The 23390-nt window shown below is 41.3% G+C and overlaps 1 protein-coding gene across 2 annotated transcripts in view; it reads right to left on the bottom strand.

The window, feature by feature from the left end:
• GNS (glucosamine (N-acetyl)-6-sulfatase) overlaps positions 1-6684 on the bottom strand; it is a 49796-nt gene extending 43112 nt beyond the window's left edge. Inside the window, exon 1 of one of the 2 annotated variants that reach the window (XM_006073562.4) lies at positions 6331-6683. In XM_006073562.4, the coding sequence (XP_006073624.4) occupies positions 6331-6540 (210 nt within the window). In that variant the 5' untranslated portion in view covers positions 6541-6683. Of the gene's footprint in view, positions 1-6330 lie in introns of both variants that reach the window. The other variant, XM_044942514.2, reaches the window with a different exon arrangement.
• Positions 6685-23390: the final 16706 nt, after the last annotated feature.

A 23390-nucleotide genomic window follows, 5' to 3' on the forward strand; every position in this document is an offset into this window, starting at 1 on the left:
TCCAAGATGTGGAAGCAACCTGAATGTCCATCAATAGATAAAATAAGATGTGGCGTGTGTGTGTGTATATATACATGCACACATATACACACAGTGGGATATTACTCTGTAATAAAAAGGATGAAGTTTTGAAAATTTACAGCAACATGGATGGACCTAGAGATTATCATAATAAATAAGGACATAGAAAGACATATAATATGGTACACTTGTATGTGGGATCTAAAAAAAAAAAATACAAATGAACTTATTTACAAAAACAAAAACAGACTCACAAACATAGAAAACAAACTTACGGTTACCAAAGGTGGGGGATGAAGAGATAAATTAGGAGTACAGGATTAACAGATACACATGACTATATATAAAACAGATGAAAAAACAAAGACTTACTATGCACCATGGGGAACTATGGGCTTCCCAAATAGCACTGTTGGTAAAGAATCTGCCTGCCAAGGAGATGCCAGAGATGTGGGTTCAATCCCTGGGTTAGGAGGATCTCCTGGAGGAGGAAATGGCAGTCCACTCCAGTATTCCTGCCAGTAAACTCCATGGACCGAAGAGCTTGGTAGAATACAGTTCATGTGGTTGCAAAATAGTCAGACACAACTTAATGACTAAACAATAACAATAAGGAACTATATTCACTATCTTACTATAAACTATAATGGAAAGGAATCTGAAAAAATATATGTATATATACAACTAAATCACTTTGCTGTACACCTGAAACACAATATTGTAAATCAACTACAGCTCAATTAAAGAATAAAAAAAATCTACAGAGCAAAGGAAACTTACTGAATGAGAAAATACTTGATAAAGGATTAATAGGCAAAATATATAAAGAATTCACACAATTCAATAGCAAAAACAATATCCAACTAAAAAATGGGCAGAGGATCTGAATAGATGTTTTTTCCAGAAAAGACATATGAATGGCCGTAAGGTACACGAAAAAATATTCAATGTTTCAATTGTCAGGGAAATGCAAATGAAAACCACAATGAGAACCTCCCACCTGTTAAAATGGCTATACTCAAAAAGACAAGGAATTACAAACACAGTGAGATAGTACCTCATATCTATTAGAATGGCTATTAGTATAAAGACAAGAGATAAAAAGTTATGTGGCAGTCTGGATGGGAGGGGAGTCTGGGGGAGAACGGATACATGTGTATGCATGGCTGAATTCCTTCTCTGTTCACCTTAAACTATAACAACATTGTTAATCAGCTATACCCCAATACAAAAGTAAAAGTTTTTTAAAAATAAAATACATGCACAACTTTAAAAAAATGTGTTGGTAATATAGAAAATAAGGAACCCTTACCAGGCTTCCCTGATGGCTTAGATGGTCAAGAGTCTGCCTGCGGTGCAGGAGACCCGGGTTCAATCCCTGGGTTGGGAAGATCCCCTGGAGAAGGAAATGGCAACCCACTCCAGCATCCTTGCCTGGAAAATTCCATGGACGAAGAAGCCTGGCAGGCTACAGTCCATGGGGTCCCAAAGAGTTGGACATGACTGAACAAGTCCACTTTCTTTCTTTCTTATGCAATTGTTGATGGAAATATAAACTAGTTCAGCCAGTATGAAAAAATCATATGGAGGTTCCTCAAAAAACGAACAGTAGAACTAACCATATGATCCAGCAGTTCCACTTCTGAGTATCTGAAGAAAATGAAAACGCTAACTTGAAAAGATACACATACCCCCATGTTCACTGCAGCATTACTTACAACAGCCAAGACATGGAGACAACCTCAATGTCCACTGACAGATGAATGCATAAAGAGGATATTGTACATATATACAATGGAATAATATGCAACCATAAAAAAGAATGAAAATATGCTATTTGCAGTGAATACATAGGGAGGGGAAATAGGAATGCAAAGTGTAAATGGGAAAAGGACTGTGTGAGCTGATTATAGGGAACTTAATAGTCAAATTGGTATTCATTCAAAGCTACTGGAGACTGATTTTACAATAAGACTAAATTGTGTGATTATAACACATTTACTAAACAAAGTGTGCCAGGCACTGATCTAGGCAGTGGTGGACAAAAGACAGAAGGTCCCTGCCCTCATGATCCTTGCACTTAAACAACAGGGAAACAGACAACTATTTCAGGCAGTGAAGAGTACTATAAACCTGGACATTGTACTTGAGGCTGATGAGAGGAAAGGGGGAAACTACTTTAGATGGGTGGTCAGGAGAGGCCTCTTTCAGGATGTAACTTCAGTACTGACAGTCACATGATGAGTCAGTCATGCAAAGCACGAGAAGATGCTTTCAGGGTGAGTGAACAACAAGTAAAATGCTGCCAGAGAAGGAAAGCAACACCCATGAGGGTGGAACAAAGGCCAGTGTGCTAGAAGTAGCAAAGTAAGTAAAGGGAAGAATGCGGTAAAAAGACAAGGACAGAGAGGTAGGAGCCAGACGTCGATGCAGGGCTGTATAGTCATTCAGATTTTAGCTTAAGTGAAAGTCGCTCAGTCATGTCCAACTCTTTGAGAACCCATGGACTATACAGTCCACAGAATTTTCCAGGCCAGAATACTGGAGTGGCTAGCCTTTCTCTTCTTCAAGGGATCTTCCCAAACCAGGGATCGAACCCAGGTCTCCCTCACTGCAGGCGGATTCTTTACCAGCTAAGCCACAGGGGAAGCCTAAGAATACTGGAGTGGGTAGCCTATCCCTTCTTCAGCGGATCTTCCTGACCCAGCAATCAAACCGGGGTCTCCTCCATTGCAGGCGGATTCTTTACCAATTGAGCTATCAGGGAAGCCCTTTAGTTTAAGTAGCAAAGGTGTATTAATAACCATAACCTTTATACTGCTAACAGAGTACAAGGGATAACCATGCTCTGTGCTTAATCAAACAAGTCCCAAACAGGAACTTGTTTGTACCAAAAATGTGTATGTGAACCCATGCTAACCTGAATGATAAAGTCAGTCCTTAGGATCTAAACACAGATAGAGGCTGGTCAGGTTAAGGCCAAACTACATTCTTCAAAAAACAACCAATCTTACACTTGCATATGACTAATGTGCTGCTTTACTTGTCTGAAGCAAAAAAAAAAAAAAAAAAAAACACAACGCTAAAGGAGTCATTTACTTTCCTGGGCCCCAAACACAGCTGCTCTGAAACAACATTTAGACCATTCTGATAGTTCTATGGCTAACTTTTAAAAATGAAAGATCACTTTGCCTTAAGCAAAGACATGATGTATTCGTCTCCTTTCCTCACTTCCTTGAGATTTTGACCAAACAGCACTTTTTCTAGAGAGAATGACTTTAAAAAGAGCAACCCGTGCTTCACTGAAGAACAGTATGCCCATCACACCACCACAACAAAACCAATCGTAACAAATAAAACCAAGAAACAGATGAACAGTTCCCTGGGCAAAAATTAAAAATGGAGTTCCACAGATGAAACCTACAACAAAAAAGATGAACTGCTGAAGATGATGCTGCCATATAAAAAACTACTACTTTTCTGGTAGATGACTGCAAGATTCCACATCAAACCACAACCCATACAGGTGCGCTATAATCCTTTGACCTGAGTTAGTCTGGGGGATTGACACCTGTTTATTTGCCAACTATGGCGGCAATTCATGATCTTTTCTGCGGGGGCGGGGGTCAGAGACTTCCCTCTCTCCGCAAAAATGAAAATAATACACACAAAGTGTTGCATGTAAATTAAGGAGTTGCATGACCCCACCTGTGTTCCTCAATGTCACCTGAAAAAATCTCTGATCTATGTATGGTATAAGTGACTATGCTGATACGGGTATGTTGAATGATATCTGGTCAATCAGTATTACCACAGTATTTAGAATAGGAGAAAAAGCATTTAATCTCAGGGTTCTGAGATTACAAGATGCCAGGATTTGCTCCTAATTATAGCTATGTGAGGCGTCCCTGGTGGCTCAGTGAAGAATCTGCCTGCAAGGCAGGAGACCTGTGTTCGATCCCTGGGTTGGGGAGATCTTCTGGAGAAGAGAAAGGCAATCCACTCCAGTCTTCTTTTCTGGGAAATCCCAGGGACAGAGGAGTCTGATAGGCTACAGTCCAGGGGGTCACAAAGAGTCAGACACAACTGAGTGACTAAAAGCACCAACCACATTGCTATATGAAGTTTGGCCAAGTTACTTAGCCCCTTCTAAATTTAAGTTTCTCATTTTTTAAGGTAAATATAATACCTACGACAGAGGATTCCTGTGATGACTGAAGCACAGGATAAAACACTTCACACTTTGACTAGTTCCAAAAGTGAAAGTCAAAGTCACTGAGTCGAGTTCAACTCTTTGCGACCCCATAGACTATGTGGTCCATGGAATTCTCCAGGCCAGAATACTGCAGTGGGTAGCCTTTCCCTTCTCCAGGAGATCTTCCCAATCCAGGTGTCTAACCCAGGTCTCCTGCATCACAGGAGGATTCTTTACCATCTGAGCCACCAGGGAAGTCCAACTAGCTCCAAGTAGGTTCTCAAATGCCGTTATTTCTTTGCTCTTCCCCTTCAAGTCTTGTTTGACTATTAGTGGTAGAATATTCTGTAAAAGATTACAGAAGTCAGACTTCTTCAGAAAATTGAGAGTATTAAATTTGACTTTTCCTCCACTTAATTTTGGCTCTTCTCTCCAGCACAAACATCTATAGAAAGAATCTGCTCCTGGTTTAAAGGAGTAAACCTGATTAACACACTAAGGAGAAGAAACCTCAGATACACACAAACCACACTGGGGGTCTATGAGAGCTGAAGAAACTGAATCCTGAATATCTCACAGTCAAGTGATGAACTTTGTATTCAACTGAGCTATGAAGACTTGGCCTTTTAATTAAGTCACGAAACCATTATTAATTTTTGATGGAGATGGCTTGATTTTTCTGTCCAAAACACTTCAAAAATACATACAAAAATGTGTTTAAAAAGGAGTTACGTGGGACTTCCTTGGTGGTTCAGTGGCTTAGACTCCATGCTACCAATGCAGGGGGCATGGGTTCAGCACCCCCCCCCCCCAAAAAAAAAAAAACTTTCGTTAGGAGGGTAAGTGTGGCAGCTGGAATGGTGGGAAAAAAACAAGTAAAATCCAGGAGGGCCATTAAGTCAAGATTCTTCAATGTCAGTGGGACTGGGCAGAAACTAAAAGGCAATGAGGCACACATGGCAGGTACAAGTATGGAGTTAAAATGCAAGCATCTTAAACATCATTTAGAAAAGACTCTTATACTCTTGAACACAGCTAAAACATATCTACATTTGGATACGCTTACTTTGACTGCCATGTATCACACATTTTCTATTCTACTCTATTCCGTAGGAAAGTAAAAATGCTGCTGGCTACTCACTGAACTGATTTCGTAACTCACTTATGGGTTGAAATCAGCAGTCTGAAGGACACTGAGCTAGAGTGTTCCCACCCAGTAAAACTTAGGAACCTCGTGCCTCAAGTGTTTCAAAGCAAAAAGAGAACTGAAAGGAAGAAAGCAATAAAGAACTTGTTTTTAAAAAGATTAAGGGGAATGCCATTCCCAAGATCAGAGCACTAGTCAAGATTTGTCTGTACTGCCACAATCACTCATGTGCCTGAGGCAAGCCACTTTCTGGGCCTCCCGGAGGTAGGGGGTTAGTTGAATAGATGCTCTTGAAGGTCACAAATAAGCGAACGCGAAGATACAGAAGTAAAATTCACCCTGGCAAAGAATGAAGCCTCGGAAAAACATCCACCTGATACAAAACGGAGTGCTGGCAGTATTTAATGCATCAGCCAGGTGTTCAATTAGGCTAATTCAATCTTCCTGATTCTTGTAAGGCAATGCATTCCCTGAGGAGTTAGACAACCTACCTACCAGAACAGTTCATGTCAGCACTTCTTTTATAAATATTAGGCACAGACATCGTACACAGGGTCAAATGCATAAGTGGCCTAGGTCCCTCACAGAGGAGGCTGGTTTTGTCCTCTAGCCCAAAAGACAATCAAGGCTTTGTACTCTTAGCCATCATCTGCTACTTATTGGTTCACCCCATCCCTAACTGACGTCCACGTTTGTCTTGAGACATGAAGCAAACTCCTCAGCGGTAAGGTCCAGACTAGAAGCTCTGTGTGGTGCATGCATGTGTGTGGACCCAGAACCGACACGAGAGAAAGGAAATAGAGTCCTTCACCTCTATAAGCCTGCGTATGGGCCTGACGCGGCGAAAGCAAATCAGCTCGGGGTAGAGGTAGCTAGGTGAAGGAGTTTGGGTGGGGAAAAAGGGCCAAAAACCCAAGAGTCAGCCCGGGAGATGGAGGGGCGGGGCAGAAATAAAAAGAAGAGTTACCATGCCGCCGAGCACTTCGTCCTGGTCATCAGCAAGAAGCAGCACCACATTGGGCCTCCGAGAGCTCTTCGCCGCCCCGGAGACCCCCAGGCAACCACCTAGCAGCAGCAGCAGCAGCAGCGGCGGCGGCGGTAGCGCTCGGCTCCCGGAGGTCAGGTGGCGAGGGCCGCCTCGCCGGGGCCTATCTGGGGCCAGAGACAGGAGCCGCATGGCGGACAGGGCTCCGGGGGTGCCCCGGGCGGAGTGGAGAGACCTGCGGGTGACTGACGAGCAACTGGAAGATAAGGGTGTACAGTAGGGGGCAGGGGCTCAGGTCAGGCGTTTTCTCCCGGACGGGATCACGTGAATCGGGGGCAGGAGGCGGAGCACGCCATGCGGTCACGTGATGGGTGACGGGGCGGGGCTTCGGACGGAAAGGGAGCTGGGCTGGAGCAGCCGGTAGGGAAAGCGGAAAGTGGCCTGGAAGCGGCGAGGAGGTTGCCGCCCGGCGGACCCGCCCTTGTTCCCAACTCTGGCAGAGGTTGGGTTCTGGTAGGACCTGTTTCGGAGTGCTTTGCGCAGGGATGAAAATGGGGGAAAGATCGGATAAAAGGAGGAGGGAAGCTGTCAATAGGAAGCAATTACGGCATCTGGTCCAATCACTTCATGGCAAATAGATAGGGAAACAATGGAAACAGTGACAGACTTTATTTTGGGGGCTCCAAAATAACTGCAGACGGTGACTGCAGCCATGAAATTAAAAAACGCTTGCTACTTGGAAGAAAAGCTGTGACCAATCTAGACAGCATATTCAAAAGCAGAGAAATTACTTTGCCAACAAAGGTCTGTCTAGTCAAAACTATGGTTTTTCCAGTGGTCATGTATGGATGTGAGAGTTGGACTAAAAAGAAAGCTGAGTGCCAAAGAATTGATGCTTTTAACTGTGGTGTTGGATAAGCCTCTTGAGAGTCCCTTGGACTGCAAGGAGAGCCAACCAGTCTGTCCAAAAGGAAATCAGTCCAGAATATTCACTGGAAGGACTGATGTTGAAGCTGAAACTCCAATACTTTGGCCACCTGATGAGAAGAACTGACTCATTTGAAAAGACCCTGATGTTGGGAAAGATTGAAGGAGGGAGGAGAAGGGGATGACAGAGGGTGAGATGGTTGGATGGCATCACTGACTGGGTGAGTGGGAGCAAGCTCCTGGAGTTGGTGATGGACAGGGAAGCCTGGTGTGCTGCAGTCCATGGGGTCGCAAAGAGCTGGACACGACTGAGCAACTGAACTAAAAAAAAGGAGGTATATGCCTCCCAGGTAGTGGAAGCTGGTGGGCAAAGTCTGGGTCTTACTGTATTTAATCCGAGTCAGTTCAGTTTAGTTCAGTCGCTCAGTCGTGTCAGACTCTTTGCGACCCAATAAACCACAGCACGCCAGGCCTCCCTGTTCATCACCAACTCCCGGAGTCCACCCAAACCCATGTCCATCGAGTCGATGATGCCATCCAACCATCTCATCCTCTGTCGTCCCCTTCTCACACAGACCACAGCCTTGTCTAACTCAATGAAACTAAGCCATGCCTTCTGGGGCCACCCAAGATGGCTGGGTCATGGTGGAGAGGTCTGACAGAATGTGGTCCACTGGAGGAGGGAATGGCAAACCGCTTCAGTATTCTTGCCTTGAGAACCCCATGAACAGTATGAAAAGGCAAAAAGATAGACTGAAAGATGAACTCCCCACATTGGTAGGTGCCCAATATGCTACTGGAGATCAAGTGGAGCAATAACTCCAGAAAGAATGAAGAGATGGAGCCAAAGCAAAAACAACACCCAGTTGTGAATGGGACTGGTGATGGAAGCAGGGTTTGATGCTGTAAAGAGCAATATTGCATAGGAACCTGGAATGTTAGGTCCATGAATCAAGGCAAATTGGAATTGGTCAAACAGGAGATGACAAGAGTAAACATCAACATTCTAGGAATCAGTGAACTAAGATGGACTGGAATGGGTGAATTTAACTCAGATAACCATTATATCTACTACTGTGAGCAGGAATCCCTTAGAAGAAATGGAGTAGCCATCATAGTCAACAAGAGAGTCCGAAATGCAGTACTTGGTTGCAATCTCAAAAACGACAGAAAAATCTCTGTTCATTTCTAAGGCAAACCATTCAATATCATGGTAATCCAAGTCTATGCTCCAACCAGTAACGCTGAAGAAGCTGAAGTTGAATCCTTGCGTCAACAAAGGCTTATTGAAAGCTCTTATAGGTAAAATTGCTTTTAATATTTCCTGAAACTCATTTTAACTGTAAACCTGACTATACTATTCCTCAGCTGATACCGTGATTTCAAACCAACAGTTTCAGGATATTTTGGCAGGCTAAATATCCCTTGATGGATTTTGGAATATTTACCCTAACATTCAATTGGTGAGTTTATGAAAGACCTCTTAGATGAAGTTGGAGGCTGTGTAATTAAGCAAAAATCAATACACTGCTTTATGGTTACCCAACTAAATATTAAGTAAACTTTGGGGGAAAATTCCATGAACCTAAGACTCCAGATATTTCTGTGATAGCTCTAGAACAGCTGCTACTCTGCCCAAGTCTAGGAAACGGAACTATCTGTGGCCTTGGAGGGTACATGTTTAGTGAGATAAGTCATACTGAGAAAGACAGATACTGGGTGGTATCATTTATATGTGGAATCTAAAAAAGAAAACAAACTAGTGAATATAACAATAGCAAAAGAAATATCCCTGGCAAGGTGAACAAGCCTTATTATCAACTGAGAATAGCAGGCTGTCGCTTCTGTTTCCTAACAGATAAAGTGTGTTTTTTCTAAGCTGAGCCCTCTGACTGGAAGTCTTCAAACTTGTGGAAGCTCTGTAGTAGTATAAGGTAAAAATAATTATGGAAGTGCTTAGGAATGTCATACATACAATCAGGCTTATGCAAAAGGTAATGTCCTTTGTTTTATTACTATTTTTAAAAAGTACAGAAGACAAGAGAATCTTTTAAAAATGAAGTAGAATATATAAAACAGATAACTAGGAAGGACCTACCATATAATACAGGAAACTCTTACTCAATACTCTGTAATGACCTATATGGGAAAAGAATCTAAAAGAGTGGATTTAACATATGCATAACTGATTCACTTTGCTGTATAGCAGAAACTAACACAACATTTTAAATCAGTCGGACACGACTGAGCGACTTCCCTTTCACTTGTCACTTTCATGCATTGGAGAAGGAAATGGCAACCCACTCCAGTGTTCTTGCCTGGAGAATCCCAGGGACGGGGGAGCCTGGTGGGACGCCGTCTATGGGGTCGCACAGAGTCGGACACGACTGAAGCGACTTAGCAGCAGCAGCATACTCCAAAAAAGTTTTTTTTAAAGTGCTGTGAAAAAAGAGAATGCAGTAGGTTTCCACTGCAAGAGAGAATTGTGTTGGGAATCTGGTCAGAGTACTCCCCAGATGGCCAATGTAGTGTGTTACAGCCTCAAGCTTGGCTAATTTTGCATCCTGATGGAAAAACTAACCCCTATGTATTCAGATTTCAAGGCTTCCAGTAAGACTTGCTGTGCAAATAAAAATAATCTATCTGCACTGATGCTCCAAATTGTAAAATTTTATCACTGTTTTTGTTTTGAAACTAGATTGTAAATTATTTGAGGCCAGAGATTGTATAATTAGACACAAGCTTTGTTCCAAATGTTAGGCTCATGCTGAAGATACACTCCCTCTTTCATGGAATTTGCAATTTAGTGGCAGAGAAATTTGGGACTTGCTAGGTGGTTCAGTGGTAAAGAATCCACCTTGCTAAGGCAGGAGATACAGGAGACTCGGATTTGATCCCTGGGTCGGGAAGATCCCCTGGAGAAGGAAATGGCAACTCACTGCAGTATTCTTGCTAGGAAAATCTCACAGACAGAGGAGTCTGTAGGGCTACAGTCCATAGGGTCACGACGAGTTGGATATGACTGAGCATGCATGTACAGGAGAGAAACACACAGTATAACAATCATAAAAGTATATAATTGCAAATAGGGAAACATGCTATGAAGGAAAAGTAGAATGTGATGAGCATTTAAGGGGGTAGTTTAGTTCAGTTGTCACTCAGTCGTGTCTGACTCTGCAGCCCCATGGACTGCAGCACACCAGGCTTCCCTGTCCATCACCAACTCCAGGAGCTTGCTCACACTCATGTCCATTGAGTCGGTGATGCCATCCAATCATCTCATCCTCTGTCGTCCCCTTCTCTTCCTGCCTTCAGTCTTTTCCAGCATCAGGGTCTTTTCATATGAGTCAGTTCTTCACATCAGGTGGCCAAAGTATTGGAGCTTCAGCTTCAGCATTAGTCCTTCCAATGAATATTCAGGACTGATTTCCTGTAGGATTGACTGGTTTGATCTCCTTCCAGTCCAAGGGACTCTCAAGAGTCTTCTCCAACACCACAGTTCAAAAGCATCAATTCCTTGGCACTCAGCTTTCTTTATAGTCCAACTCTCACATCCATACATGACTACTGGAAAAACCATAGCGTTGACTAGACGGACCTTTGTTAGCAAAGTAATATCTCTGCTTTTTAATACGCTGTCTAGGTTGGTCATAGCTTTTCTTCCAAGGAGCAAGCATCTTTTAATTTCATGTCTGCAGTCACTGTCTGCAGTGATTTTGGAGCCCCCCCAAAATAAAGTCTGTCACTGTTTCCATTGTTTCCCCACCTATTTGCTGTGAAGTGATGGGAGCATATGCGATGATCTTAATTTTTTGAATGGAGTTTTACTGATCTAACATACCCTGAGGAAGTAACTTTGAATGACAGTCTGAAGTTTAAAGAAGGTAATTTGTTAATAGAATAGTTGGTGGTAATATGCCTCCTAGGCTTCCCAGGTAGTCGTGTTAGTAGTAAAGAATCTGTCTGCCAATGCAGGAGGCAAAAGAAATGTTGGTTGATCCCTGGATTGGGAAGATCCCCTGGAGGAGGAAATGGCAACCTGGTCCAGTATTCTTGCCCGAAAAATTCCATGGACAGAGGAGCCTTGTGGGCTACAGTCCATGGTGTTTCAAAGAGTCGGACTCGAATGAGCGAGGGTGCCCACACACACACACACACACATGCACACACAGAGAAAGTCTCCTAGACATGGACTTCAGCATGTGCAAAGGCTCTAAGGATGTGCATTCAAATAACTTAAAGAAGCCATCATGGTTGCAGCTGAGGCAGAGAGGAGAGGGAGAGGTAGGCAGGGTCCAGACCCTATGTTAAAGATTTTGGTCTTTAGCCTAAGGCTAATGGGAAATCACTGGAAGAGTAGAGGAGAAAAATAGTCATACATACATTTTTATAAGATCCTTTTGGCTGTGGCATGGTGTACAGACTAGAAGAGGACAAGAATGCATAAAGGTAAATCAGTTAGATGGAGAAGATGATGATGACAGAGGCAAAAACAGATTTTATATGACCTGAAGCTTATATACAATTTGGGGGGCTCCTTAAGCAAAAGAATAGCAATTATAAATACAAAAGTTAGTATTTAGACTGAGAAAATAAATAAAGGGACTTCCCTGTAGCTCAGACAGTAAAGAATCTGCCTGCAATATAGGAGCCCCAGGTTTGATCCCTGGCTTGGGAAGATCCTCTGGAGAAGGGAATGGCAATCCACTTCAGTATCCTTGCCTGGAGAATCCCATGGACAGAGGCTGGCGGCCTACAGCGTGTCCCCTCATGGGGTCACGAAGAGTCAGACACAACTGAGCAACTAACACCAGACTGAGAAAAGAAATCGTAATACTATAAATTACTAAAAGTTGAAAAATATTAGGAATAATGCAAAAATTTTAAATAATGAAATATTTTATTAGTTAACTGTCAGACATTTCTCTCCAAGCTTTCCCCCCAATTTTTATGGAGTCTTTAAGTGACTCTTCATATGACAATGGTTTGTAATATTTTCTATAGAGATAATACAAAGATAATTTATTTTTTCTCTAGCATGGTAATCAGTATTTGTTTTTCATTAATACCTCAGAAAAAATCTTTTCATCTTCATAGTTTGTTGTTTGTGTGCGTATGTGTATGTGTGTATGAAATTTCAGAAGCTCCATCAAATATTTTACATGAGCATTTCAAATTTTCTTGCACAGTTACTAATCTTAGATATTCTTTGAATTGACAGCACTAATTTAGTGATCAGTGGACTCATTGTAATCACCTATTTTGAGTTTAGATCATCTTCATTGATATTAGTTTGAGGTCAAATCAGAAAAAAATTTAAATATTTTAAAATGAATTTATATGACTCACTTCTCCTTACCAATTGATTATCAAATGATTCAAGAGCCTATTTATTAATTTGCAATTTGTCTCTTCCTCTTGATGAGTTACTGTCTTTGTTACGATCTGAAAAAAAATTATCACTACTCACTTCTCAGTGTCAAAATAATTTCGCTTGATTTTCTCACTCATCTTTATCACTTTGATTTCATATTCATTAATTTTTAATCTCAATTTTATCTCAATGCTTTAAATCAATAAATCTAAGGATGATGAAAGAAGGTACCTACTATTATATATATCCACATCAGGAGTCTATAATTTATCAGTTGTTTCATTGAAGCATTCCAAAATATCTTTCTAAAATTGCAATTAAAATGTTATATTTGAGTTTTACCAATGGGTTGAATAATGTTATTACAGCTCCTGGGTATTCTGGTTTGTCTTTTATCATTGCAAATACACTTTAGAGTCCATTTTCGTTGAGTCTTATGTTGTAAGGGTTGAAAACCTTTGTAAAGCACAGACCTTTTACTATACTTAGACTCTTCAAAGAAAAAATCCCAATGGTACATGTGTTTAAAATATTCCATATAGTAGTTGAACCTGAAAATAAAATACACAGCTGTTTCACATTATTGAAGTAGTTAACAATGTCGAGTACTTTGAAGGCAACCTTTCCTTTCACAAAAATAAGCTAATGAGTTTTGCATGGCTCCTGTTCTGTAGTTGTATTTAAAGAGCCTGCAGCCTTTTGGCTTAATCGTGGTAATAGCTGTGCTGACATATGACTGATTGTAAATGTTGCTCAATTGCATGTTAAAATAGCCCAAATCTTGTTTCACTTTGAAGTTTCATAAATGTTTTCAGTTGGCTAAAAAAATTAAAAATTATTAATAGGGTTTCCTATTAGAAGCGACCCCATGGACTGTAGCCTACCAAGCTCCTCTGTCCATGGGATTTTCCAGGCAATAGTCCTAGAGTGGATTGCCATTTCCTTCTCCAGGGGATCTTCCCAACCCAGGGATTGAACCCGGGTCTCCCGCATTGTAGACAGACGCTTTACCGTCTGAGCCACCAGGGAAGTCTATTAGAAGAGTAGTGCACAATAATTGACAACTGATCAGTATTTGTCACATCCTGAACAGAATATGTAATATTATTTGGTGTCTGGTTATGAATTTGACTTACCGCTTTAAAGAACAAAACTATTTATTTATTTTTGCTGTTAGCTCTTAGTTGTGGCACATAGGCTTCATCGCCCCACGGCATGTGGGTTCCTAGTTCCCCCAACAGGTATTCAACCCTTGTCCCCTGCATCAGAGGGTAGAATTTTATTTTTTTATTTACTTATTTATTTATTGGCTGTGCTGGGTCTTCGTTGCCACGTGGGCTTTTCTCTAGTTGTGGTGAGTGGGGGCTATTTTCTAGTTGCTGTGTGGTGGCTTTTCAATGCAGTGACTTCTCTTTTTGCTGAGCACAGGCTTTAGGGTGTGTGGGCCTCAGTAGCTGCAGCTCAATGGCTCAGTAATTGTGATTCCCAGGCTCTAAAGCACAGGCTTAATACCTGTGGCACATGGGCTCAGTTGCACGGTGGCATGTGGGATCTTCCTGGACCAGGGATAGATCCCATGTCTTTTGCATTAGCAGGTAGATTCTTTACCACTGAGCCACCAGGGAAGCCCTGGAAGGCAGATTCTTAACCACTGGACCACTAGGAAGTCCCATGACTTACCACTTTTAAGAAAGCATTTTCCCATCACTTCAATTAATTTTTCATAAATTATTTTGATAAAATAGTCATACTTATTCATTTTGTCATTTTCCCCAAGAGTTTAAACCAAAATGTATAAAATCCAGCTACTGAAAAATTACCATAAAATTTTTTAGGTACAACACCATCTTTTATCATAACCTGTTTCACTTTTAATAACCTCAAAATTCTAGCCTCTGGCCATGAAAGAGAAAGAGGGCCAGATTAACCCTCCTGCTCTGAACAAGTAGAAAACAGGACAAAATGTGTATTTTCACACAATGGACAAGAGTCAGTGCAAGATTGTATTCTATGTGTGAAGGAAAATAAACAATTGCCCCAGTTTTCAATGGGGAGGCACATTCTGAACCAGGGAGCCAGAAAAGGGATAACATGTAGAATAAAGTTGAATTGAAAGGAGAAAGGTTCAGTTGAGGGGGGCTGAAATAGCTAGAACTTGGAGCAACATTCCAAAGAGGAGGAAGCTATGTAGGTGCTGCTGCTGCTGCTGCTAAGTCGCTTCAGTCGTGTCCGACTCTGTGTGACCCCATAGACGGCAGCCCACCAGGCTCCGCCGTCCCTGGGATTCTCCAGGCAAGAACACTGGAGTGGGCTGCCATTTCCTTCTCCAATGCATGAAAGTGAAAAGTGAAAGGGAAGTCGCTCAGTCGTGTCTGACTCTTAGTGACCCCATGGACTGCAGCCCACCAGGCTCCTCCATTCATGGGATTTTCCAGGCAAGAGTACTGGAGTGGGGTGCCATTGCCTTTTCTGTATGTAGGTGCAAAGATATATAAATCTGCAAAGATATCCTTGTGAGACTTTGTTGAACACTAAGATGTGCATGCCTTGGGTGAAGGCAGTACAACCTAAGGCAATGAATGACCAAGGAGATGTAATAATTCTGAGAGGAGCTGGAAATGTTTGCAATCCAACCATCCAGAAGGGAAAGTCTTTCTTGATCACAAGGAGCATTCAGTGGAGAACACAGAAAGGTTACACTTTTGGAACAGAGCTAAACTATCATGAATGAAAAAGTACTGTATGCCTACAATAAGGAAGTTAGAATACAAGTCTCAAAATACCAACCTGATCTGCAAGAAACAACTTGTGTGCCAACACAAGGCCCCATACTCTTTAAGGGAAGGCTACAAAATCTAGACACAAAATATAAAATTTACAATGGCCTAGATCCAATAAAAAATAACTACTACACAGGGCCCCTCAAAAGGAGAATGTGACCCATAACCAAAAGAAAAATCAGTTAGTAAAAAGAGATAATAAATGACAAGATGAATAAATTAGCCCATCAGGGTGTTAAAACACCTATTATAACCATATGTCATAATAGAGTTTAAACAGATCTGGGCAGCCTGTAGAACATCTATCCATCCATTACACTGATGATATCATGTTGATCAGGTAAGATGAACAAGAGGCAGATAACAGGCTGGAATCTTTCATGTGACAGAGCTCCTGAGGATAGGAGAGAGACCCTATGAAAATTCAGGGACTTGGCACTCAGTAAAGGATCTTAAGAGTCCAGGGTTGTGTCAGGACATTGCCTCCAAAGTAAAAACAAATCACTGCTTCTTCCACTTCTTGCTGAAAAAAAAAAGGAGGGGAGGCACATTGCTTGGTAGGCCTTTTGGTATTCATACACAACCCATTCTATCTAGGAGTATTACGCTAGCCCGTATGCAGGGTGACAGGAAAGGATACCAGATTTGGGTAGAGGCTGGAGCAGATAGGGCTTCCCAGGTGGCACAGCAGTAAAGAATCCACCTACGGATGCAGGAGATGCAAGAGACTTGGGTTCAATCTCTGGTCAGGAAGATCCCCTGGAATAGGAAATGGCAACCCACTCCAGTATTCTTGCCTGGAAAATCCCATGGAAAGAGGAGCCTGGCAGTTTTCCATCCATGGGGTCACAAAGAGTCGGACATGACTGAGTGGCTGGAGCATACACGCTGGAGCAGAAAAGCACTCTGTAGCAGACACGGCTGCTAACACAATCTGTGGGGCTTTTTGTTAAAATAACAGGAAAAAAGTGCCACTGAGGATGATAAGATACAAAGATTTTCATTAAGAAATATTGAATTGCTTACAAAATACAATAGGGGTTATAGTGATACATGAATAAATAACACTAATCTTACAAACAGCAAAAATTTTTTTGGTGTTATAATTTATATAATACAATAAGTAATACTTTATTAATGTGATATCTTGATAGATGATATAATTTTTCTGGCTTGCTTCCCTACAAATTCATTTCATAGGCCTTCAAAATGTGTATTTTTAACAATGTCATTTTTCAATTGATATAACTAAAAGCAATCTCAGTGGCTCTGAGCAAATGCCTGAATTGCAAATAATTTTTGATAATTTTTAATTTTAAGAAGGATATTTCTTCTAATATAACTGATACTGGAGCTTTTAAGGGTACTCTATACAGTGTATAACAGTGGTATAAATTTTTGACAGATTATTTCAAAACACAAATTTTAGCACAGGTAGAGCTAATGACTGTGGAATAATTTTTATAAAAACACTTAATTATTTCTACAGATCAGTTTTATTTAGATATGAATTTAATTTTAAATGTAAATCATACATTTTTATAATTTTGCAATTGTAAAGTTCTAACTGGTGTAATAGTTACATTGTAATATTTCCTCTGACATTTCCTGTGACTTGTGAAGGGTATACAAGAAACCTCAGGTGGCTTCAGGTTTTTATGTAAGTGCCTGTATATGCATTTTACCACTGTACCTTCAATTATAAGAAAAAAGTAAAATTTTAAGTTGTTTTCATCATTAATAACTAATTTATCCAGAGCTACATATGAAAATAGTGTTCTTTTCCATCCAGTGCAATGATCTTTTAAAAAAATTAATTAGTTAATAAACTATTTTTGTCTGCTATGGGTCTTTGTTGCTGCATGTGGGCTTTCCCTAGCTGCAGCAAGCAGGGGCTACTCTAGTCGCGGTGAATGGGCTTCTGTTTATGGTGCGCTGCCTTCTCATTGCAGCGGCCTCTCTTGTGGAACACGGGCTCTAGGCACATGAACTTCAGCAGTTGTGGCGCAGTTGCTCAATGACATGTGGACTCTTCCCTGACCAAGGATTTCAGGGACCTGTGTCCCCTGCACTGGCAGGCAGATTCTTGCACCACCAGGGAAGTCTCCATGCAATGATCTTTAAATTTAATTTCGATCTAAGCTTGTGGATATTTGATTTGCCACATTGTAGAAGTTTTCTAAACCAGAGACTCTAAACTCTTTGAAGAAGTCTAATAATTTTCTGATATGCTTCATTTCGATATCCACATGTGTGCTTTTATTTTATAGTGATTTACTGACAAAGTGTGTTGCCTTGAAAGCTGGCAGTTCCTGTCCTGGATCTCAAGACGTCTGTGCAAACATCGTTGGGGAACAGGTGGGCAAGCTCTACCCTTACAGTAGGTCTCAGTATCAGTTTTAAGTAGAAAATCTTCCTTTTCTCCCGCTGCTGGCTGCTGCTTTTCCACTGTTCTCTCCACTGTTGCTGCCACCAGCCTGTGCTCTGGTCTCTGCCTGTTCATCTGGGGGCCCTGAGGCTCTCTGGCCTGCCTGGAGACGGGGTATGACACTTTCTTCTTGGTGCTTGGCTACTGCCTTCTCTACCCCCAATCCTGGTTTATCTCCACTGTTGATGCACATCTTCCATTGTCCCATGGGACTTCACTTACAAAACACAAGTTCAAAGAAAATATTTTTAGTAATTTCAAGTTGATGACAACAAAATGTTAAACCAAGCCTGGGGACTTGCTGATAAGGCAGATCTGTACAACTGCAGAGGTCATATCTTGCAGTCTTTCCTGGTGGCAGTTCCAACTCGTGGTGCACATAGCCCTTGTGTTTGGGCCATACATTCTGGCAGACGCTATGGTACTCCAGATATCAGTGATGAGAAAAGATGCAATGTGAAGCACACTCCAATAGGAAGATCACAATGCAGACTCCTGGGACTTTGGAGCAAAGTTATGCTACCTATAGCAGGAATTACACATCTTTTGAAAAACAGCTCCTAATGTACTGAAATGGGACTCTTGGCCATGAGGCACTAAATGATGATGCTTCCTGAGCTATCCATCACCATTTGGGTTCTCTAGGATCCTCAAGTCATAGAGTTGGTCAGCATCAGCAGTAGTTCTGCTGCTGTGCTGTGCTTAGTTTCTCAGTCATGTCCAGCTCTTTGCAACCCCGTGGACTGTAGCCCGCCAGGCTCCTCTGTCCATGAGATTCTCTAGGCAAGAATACTGGAGTGGGTTGCCATGCTGTCCTCCAGCAGCTCTTCCCAACCCAGGGATTGAACCCAGGTCTCCCACATTGCAGGTGGATTCTATACCGACTGAGTCACCAGGGAAGCCTCAGCAGTAGTTCTACATAAGATGAAATGGTACATCTCGAACCAAGCATGAATAAGAGCACAAACAAGTGCATGAAGAGATAGTGCAGACTTCCATATCACTCATTATGGTTACCCTGTACTCCTATCTCGGCTCACACCTGTGGGACTAAAGATCAGCTGAAAGAGGAGGAGAAAGCATGAGCTTGGTTTAAGGATAAAACAGCTTGGTATACGGGTGGGTGATGGTTGCGTTACAGCCTCACTTGGGCTTGGCCTTGAATGACAGTGGTGAGAGAAAACCTTTTAATGAGCAGAGCTTTGGGTGGTGCACCTGACCATCCAGTTTATGTAGAAAGAAGTGATCTGAAGTTAGAATATTCATGGACTCAATGGCAATGATGAATGGCCTCTGCAGGCTGTTCATCACATTGGGAGGAAAATAACTGGGAGATTGGAGAAGGGGAGGTCTGGGGTGGAGGCAAAGGGATAGACGTGTAGGAACAGGCTCAAAGTGTGAAGATCTTTGTATGATGTGTTTACATCCATCAGAAAGCATTCATGTGAGGCACGAAGCAAGGATTTAGACAAAGCAGTTTAGGCAAATGATGTTAGTCGGCCTTTGTCAGTGACTACCTAAGTGCTGGCCCAATAGACATCTCATTTTCAAGGAATGTCACTTAAATATGGGTGAGAGATGAGAGATTCAGTTCCCAGCTGATAGGCATTGAGCAGTCACTTTTTTTTTTTTAACTATTGTAGAGGGGAGGTTATAGTCTGTCACTTTGAAATATAGTATAATAATTTTTCAACACTAGTCAAATGAGATCTCCAAAGTTCCTCTAAGCACTCAGATTTTATGACTTAAATGTCTTTCTACTGTCTACTATGTATGGACTCTTGAGAGTCCCTTGGACTGCAAGGAGATCCAACCAGTCCATTCTGAAGGAGATCAGCCCTGGGATTTCTTTGGAAGGAATGATGCTAAAGCTGAAACTCCAGTAGTTTGGCCACCTCATGCAAAGAGTTGACTCATTGGAAAAGACTCTGATGCTGGGAGGGATTGGGGGCAAGAGGAGAAGGGGACGACAGAGGATGAGATGGCTGGATGGCATCACTGACTCGATGGACGTGAATCTGAGTGAACTCCGGGAGTTGGTGATGGACAGGGAGGCCTGGCGTGCTGTGATTCATGGGGTCGCAAAGAGTCGGACACGACTGAGCGACTGATCTGATTTGATCTGATCTGATGTATTACTATGTATTTCCCAAGGTGTCTGTCTAAGGCTTGGTGGCTTTTTAAAGTATGAAATCCTCTTTTTATCTCTTATCTCAGCTTTTTGGATTGAAAAATATGATTCTTCATGTATAGTTATTAAATTGAAAACAGAAATTGTATTCCACTCCAAGGATATAAAGAAATTGTAATCAGCAATTAATTTTGAGCAAGAGTGAACTTCCATGAGAAGTTGAAACCTGGCAATGACCCTGTACATTTCTCTTGTGACTCAAAAATGAGTAATCCCCGAAGGATTAGAGTAAAAGGTTAACTGCTAGATTCTACAAATCAGCCATTCTAAGAATCATCATAATTTTCATCATAGCAATTTAGTCTTTGTGTGTTTGCATATGCTGAAAAAAATTATCAAGATATCAAAAATGTTGAGAGTCTTGTTAAGGTAGTTTTAAATGACAGGTGAACAGAAGGTTATTGGCAAGACTGTGATATAGGTTTGGAAATAATTTAACTGTTCATAGTCTGTATCTTGTACACAGATTTATATAAATTACATTCTATAGATTATAGTAAATTACACTTAACTTTGAGATAGATGCTTCTTCAGTTCAGTTCAGTTGCTCAGTCGTGTCCGACTCTTTGCGACCCCATGAATCACAGCACGCCAGGCCTCCCTGTCTATCACCAACTCCCGGAGTTTACCCAAACTCATGTCCATCGAGTCAGTGATGCCATCCAGCCATCTCATCCTCTGTTGTCCCCTTCTCCTCCTGCCCCCAATCCCTCCCAGCATCAGGGTCTTTTCCAATGAGTCAACTCTTCGCACGAGGTGGTCAAAGTATTGGAGTTTAAGCATCAGTCTTTCCAGTGAACACCCAGGACTGATCTCCTTTAGGATGGACTCGTTGGATTTCCTTGCAGTCCAAGGGACTCTCAAGAGTCTTCTCCAACACCACAGTTCAAAATCCTTCTAAGCTTCTTGTAAATATAATGCAATACTAGGCCTTATATCTGGTAAAAATAATTAATATAATTATTTAAATATTAAAACTAAAGTTCCAAACAAATTAAAATGCTAATTATTAGTAACATAGTCAACCATAGTAAATTTAATTTAATCTATTAATTAGTCGTGATCAGTTTGAAATCATATTCTATCTAGCCAGTGGTTCTCTCTCATATCCAATTAGTTGACTTCAGACCTTTAGGGAACTCATTGCGGGCCTTTCTATCACTGGGAAAGCAGAAAGGCAGCGTACAAAAATGGACTGTTTTCATCAACACCTCTTCTAGGATTCTGTTTAATGGAATTCACTTTTTTTAGGAAAGCAGATAATTGGTTGACCTTTTCTCTAGTTTCATGTTATTCATTCAGTTAATTAATTCAAAACCTATTTATTGAGTACATATAATGCACTGGCATCTGTTCCAAGTGGTGGCCATACTTCTGAACAAAGGAGACAAAACTGTCTGCTTTCAAGAGCTTATAATTTACTAGCAGAAGATAGAGAATAAAATTAATCCATCAATGTTATAATATGTTGGAAGGTGGTGAGTGCTATGGAAAAAAGAGAACAAAGAGGGGGAAAAAGGGAATACTGACGGGTAGAGAGCTGCAATTTTAAATGGAGCAGTTAGGAAGGATTCACGGAGAAGATGATATTTAAACAGAAACCTGACCTGGTGAGAGAAGAGTCACGTGGATATCTGGGCCAAGATCATTCCAACAAGAGCAAGGAGCTTGAATCTACTTTCCTTGTTAGTTTTTATTTTGCCAGTTTTCTCTCCTCAGGAACAGGAGATGATTTTGAAGTTCTGATTCATTTAGAAATGTTGACTGTCAGTGACATACTGTGTTCCTGGCCTCTTTCACCATCCCTTTCAGCCCACTTTGAGTTTCTTTATAGGTCCTGATAGTGATACCCCAGATGTGAAACTGTGCTGAAGACTACTAGTTATCACTTCCCTTACTAGGTGGAGATAGAGAGAAAGGGCTGGGAAAGAGAGAGAGAGAAAGGGCTGGGAAATCAGCTAAGAAAGAAATTCAGTTTCAGTGTTTCTCTTTCTTAAGTCTTGCTTGTTGCAATGTTCAACATCTGAAGGAACAATTTCAGGACTCAAATGCCATGCTGGAGACAACAGGGAAAAAAAACCCTCAAAAAACAAAAATAGCAACAAAATAACAAATAATTCCATTCCTTCTATTGTATACATTTTAAAGTTAAATGGATATAGTAGTAGTTAATACAGTTAGAAAACCAAAAAATACTATTTCTAGTGTAATTTTAAATTCTGGATACATTAAAGTTATAAAACTTCTGCTTCCCTTATAATTAATTCCAGTTTCTAAAAGTCTTATTGCTTTCACTCTATGTTTACATATATTTTGGTGGCGGTCCAAAGGACATGGGGTTTCTACAGGCTCTATTATGCAAGTGCCTTGGAAAGTAAAAAGTGTACTCAACAAACGTGAAACACCCTCATTGTTTGCCAGGTACGTTGTTCCTTTAAAAAATTTGCAAGTATTTAACAGCATTAGTTCAGTTCAGTCACTCAGTTGTGTCCGACTCTTTGTGACACCATGGACTGCAGCATACCAGGCCTCCCTGTCCATCACCAACTCCCAGAGCTTGCTCACACCCTTGTCCATCAAGTCAGTGATGCCATTCAACCATCTCATCCTCTGTCATCCCCTTCTCCTCCGTCCTTCAATCTTTCCCAGCATCAAGGTCTTTTCCAATGAGTTGGTTCTTCGCATCAGGTGACCAAAGTACTGGAGTTTCAGCTTCAGCATCAGTCCTTCCAATGAATATTTAGGACTGACTTTCTTTAGGATGGACCCGTTGGAGCTCCTTGCAGTCCAAGGGACTCTCAAGAGTCTTCTCCAACACCACAGTTCAAAAGCATCAATTCTTTGGCACTCAGCTTTCTTTATAGTCCAACTCTCACATCTATACACGACTACTGGAAAAACCATAGCTTTGACTAGACGAATCTTTGAGGGCAAAGTAATGTCTCTGCTTTTTAATATGCTGTCTAGGTGGGTCATAGCTTTTCTTCTAAGGAGCAAGCGTCTTTTAATTTCATGGCTGCAGTCACCATCTGCAGTGATTTTGGAGCCCAAGACAATAAAGTCTGTCACTGTTTCCATTGTTTCCCCATCTATTTGACATGAAGTGATGGAACCGGATACCATGGTCTTAGTTTTCTGAATGTTGAGTTTTAAGCCAACTTTTTCACTCTCCTCTTTCACTTTCATCAAGAGGCTCTTTAGTTCTTCTTCGCTTTCTGCCATAAGGGTGGTGTCATCTGAGGTAATATAGTAGTATCAGGAGATAGACAAATACATACTTATCCATAACGAAATATGTATTCATCCATAATGAAAGCCAGACACTTTAAGTTTTAAGGAAAA

The sequence above is a fragment of the Bubalus bubalis genome, chromosome 4 (genome assembly GCF_019923935.1).
Source record: "Bubalus bubalis isolate 160015118507 breed Murrah chromosome 4, NDDB_SH_1, whole genome shotgun sequence".
Taxonomy (NCBI): Eukaryota; Metazoa; Chordata; class Mammalia; order Artiodactyla; family Bovidae; genus Bubalus; species Bubalus bubalis.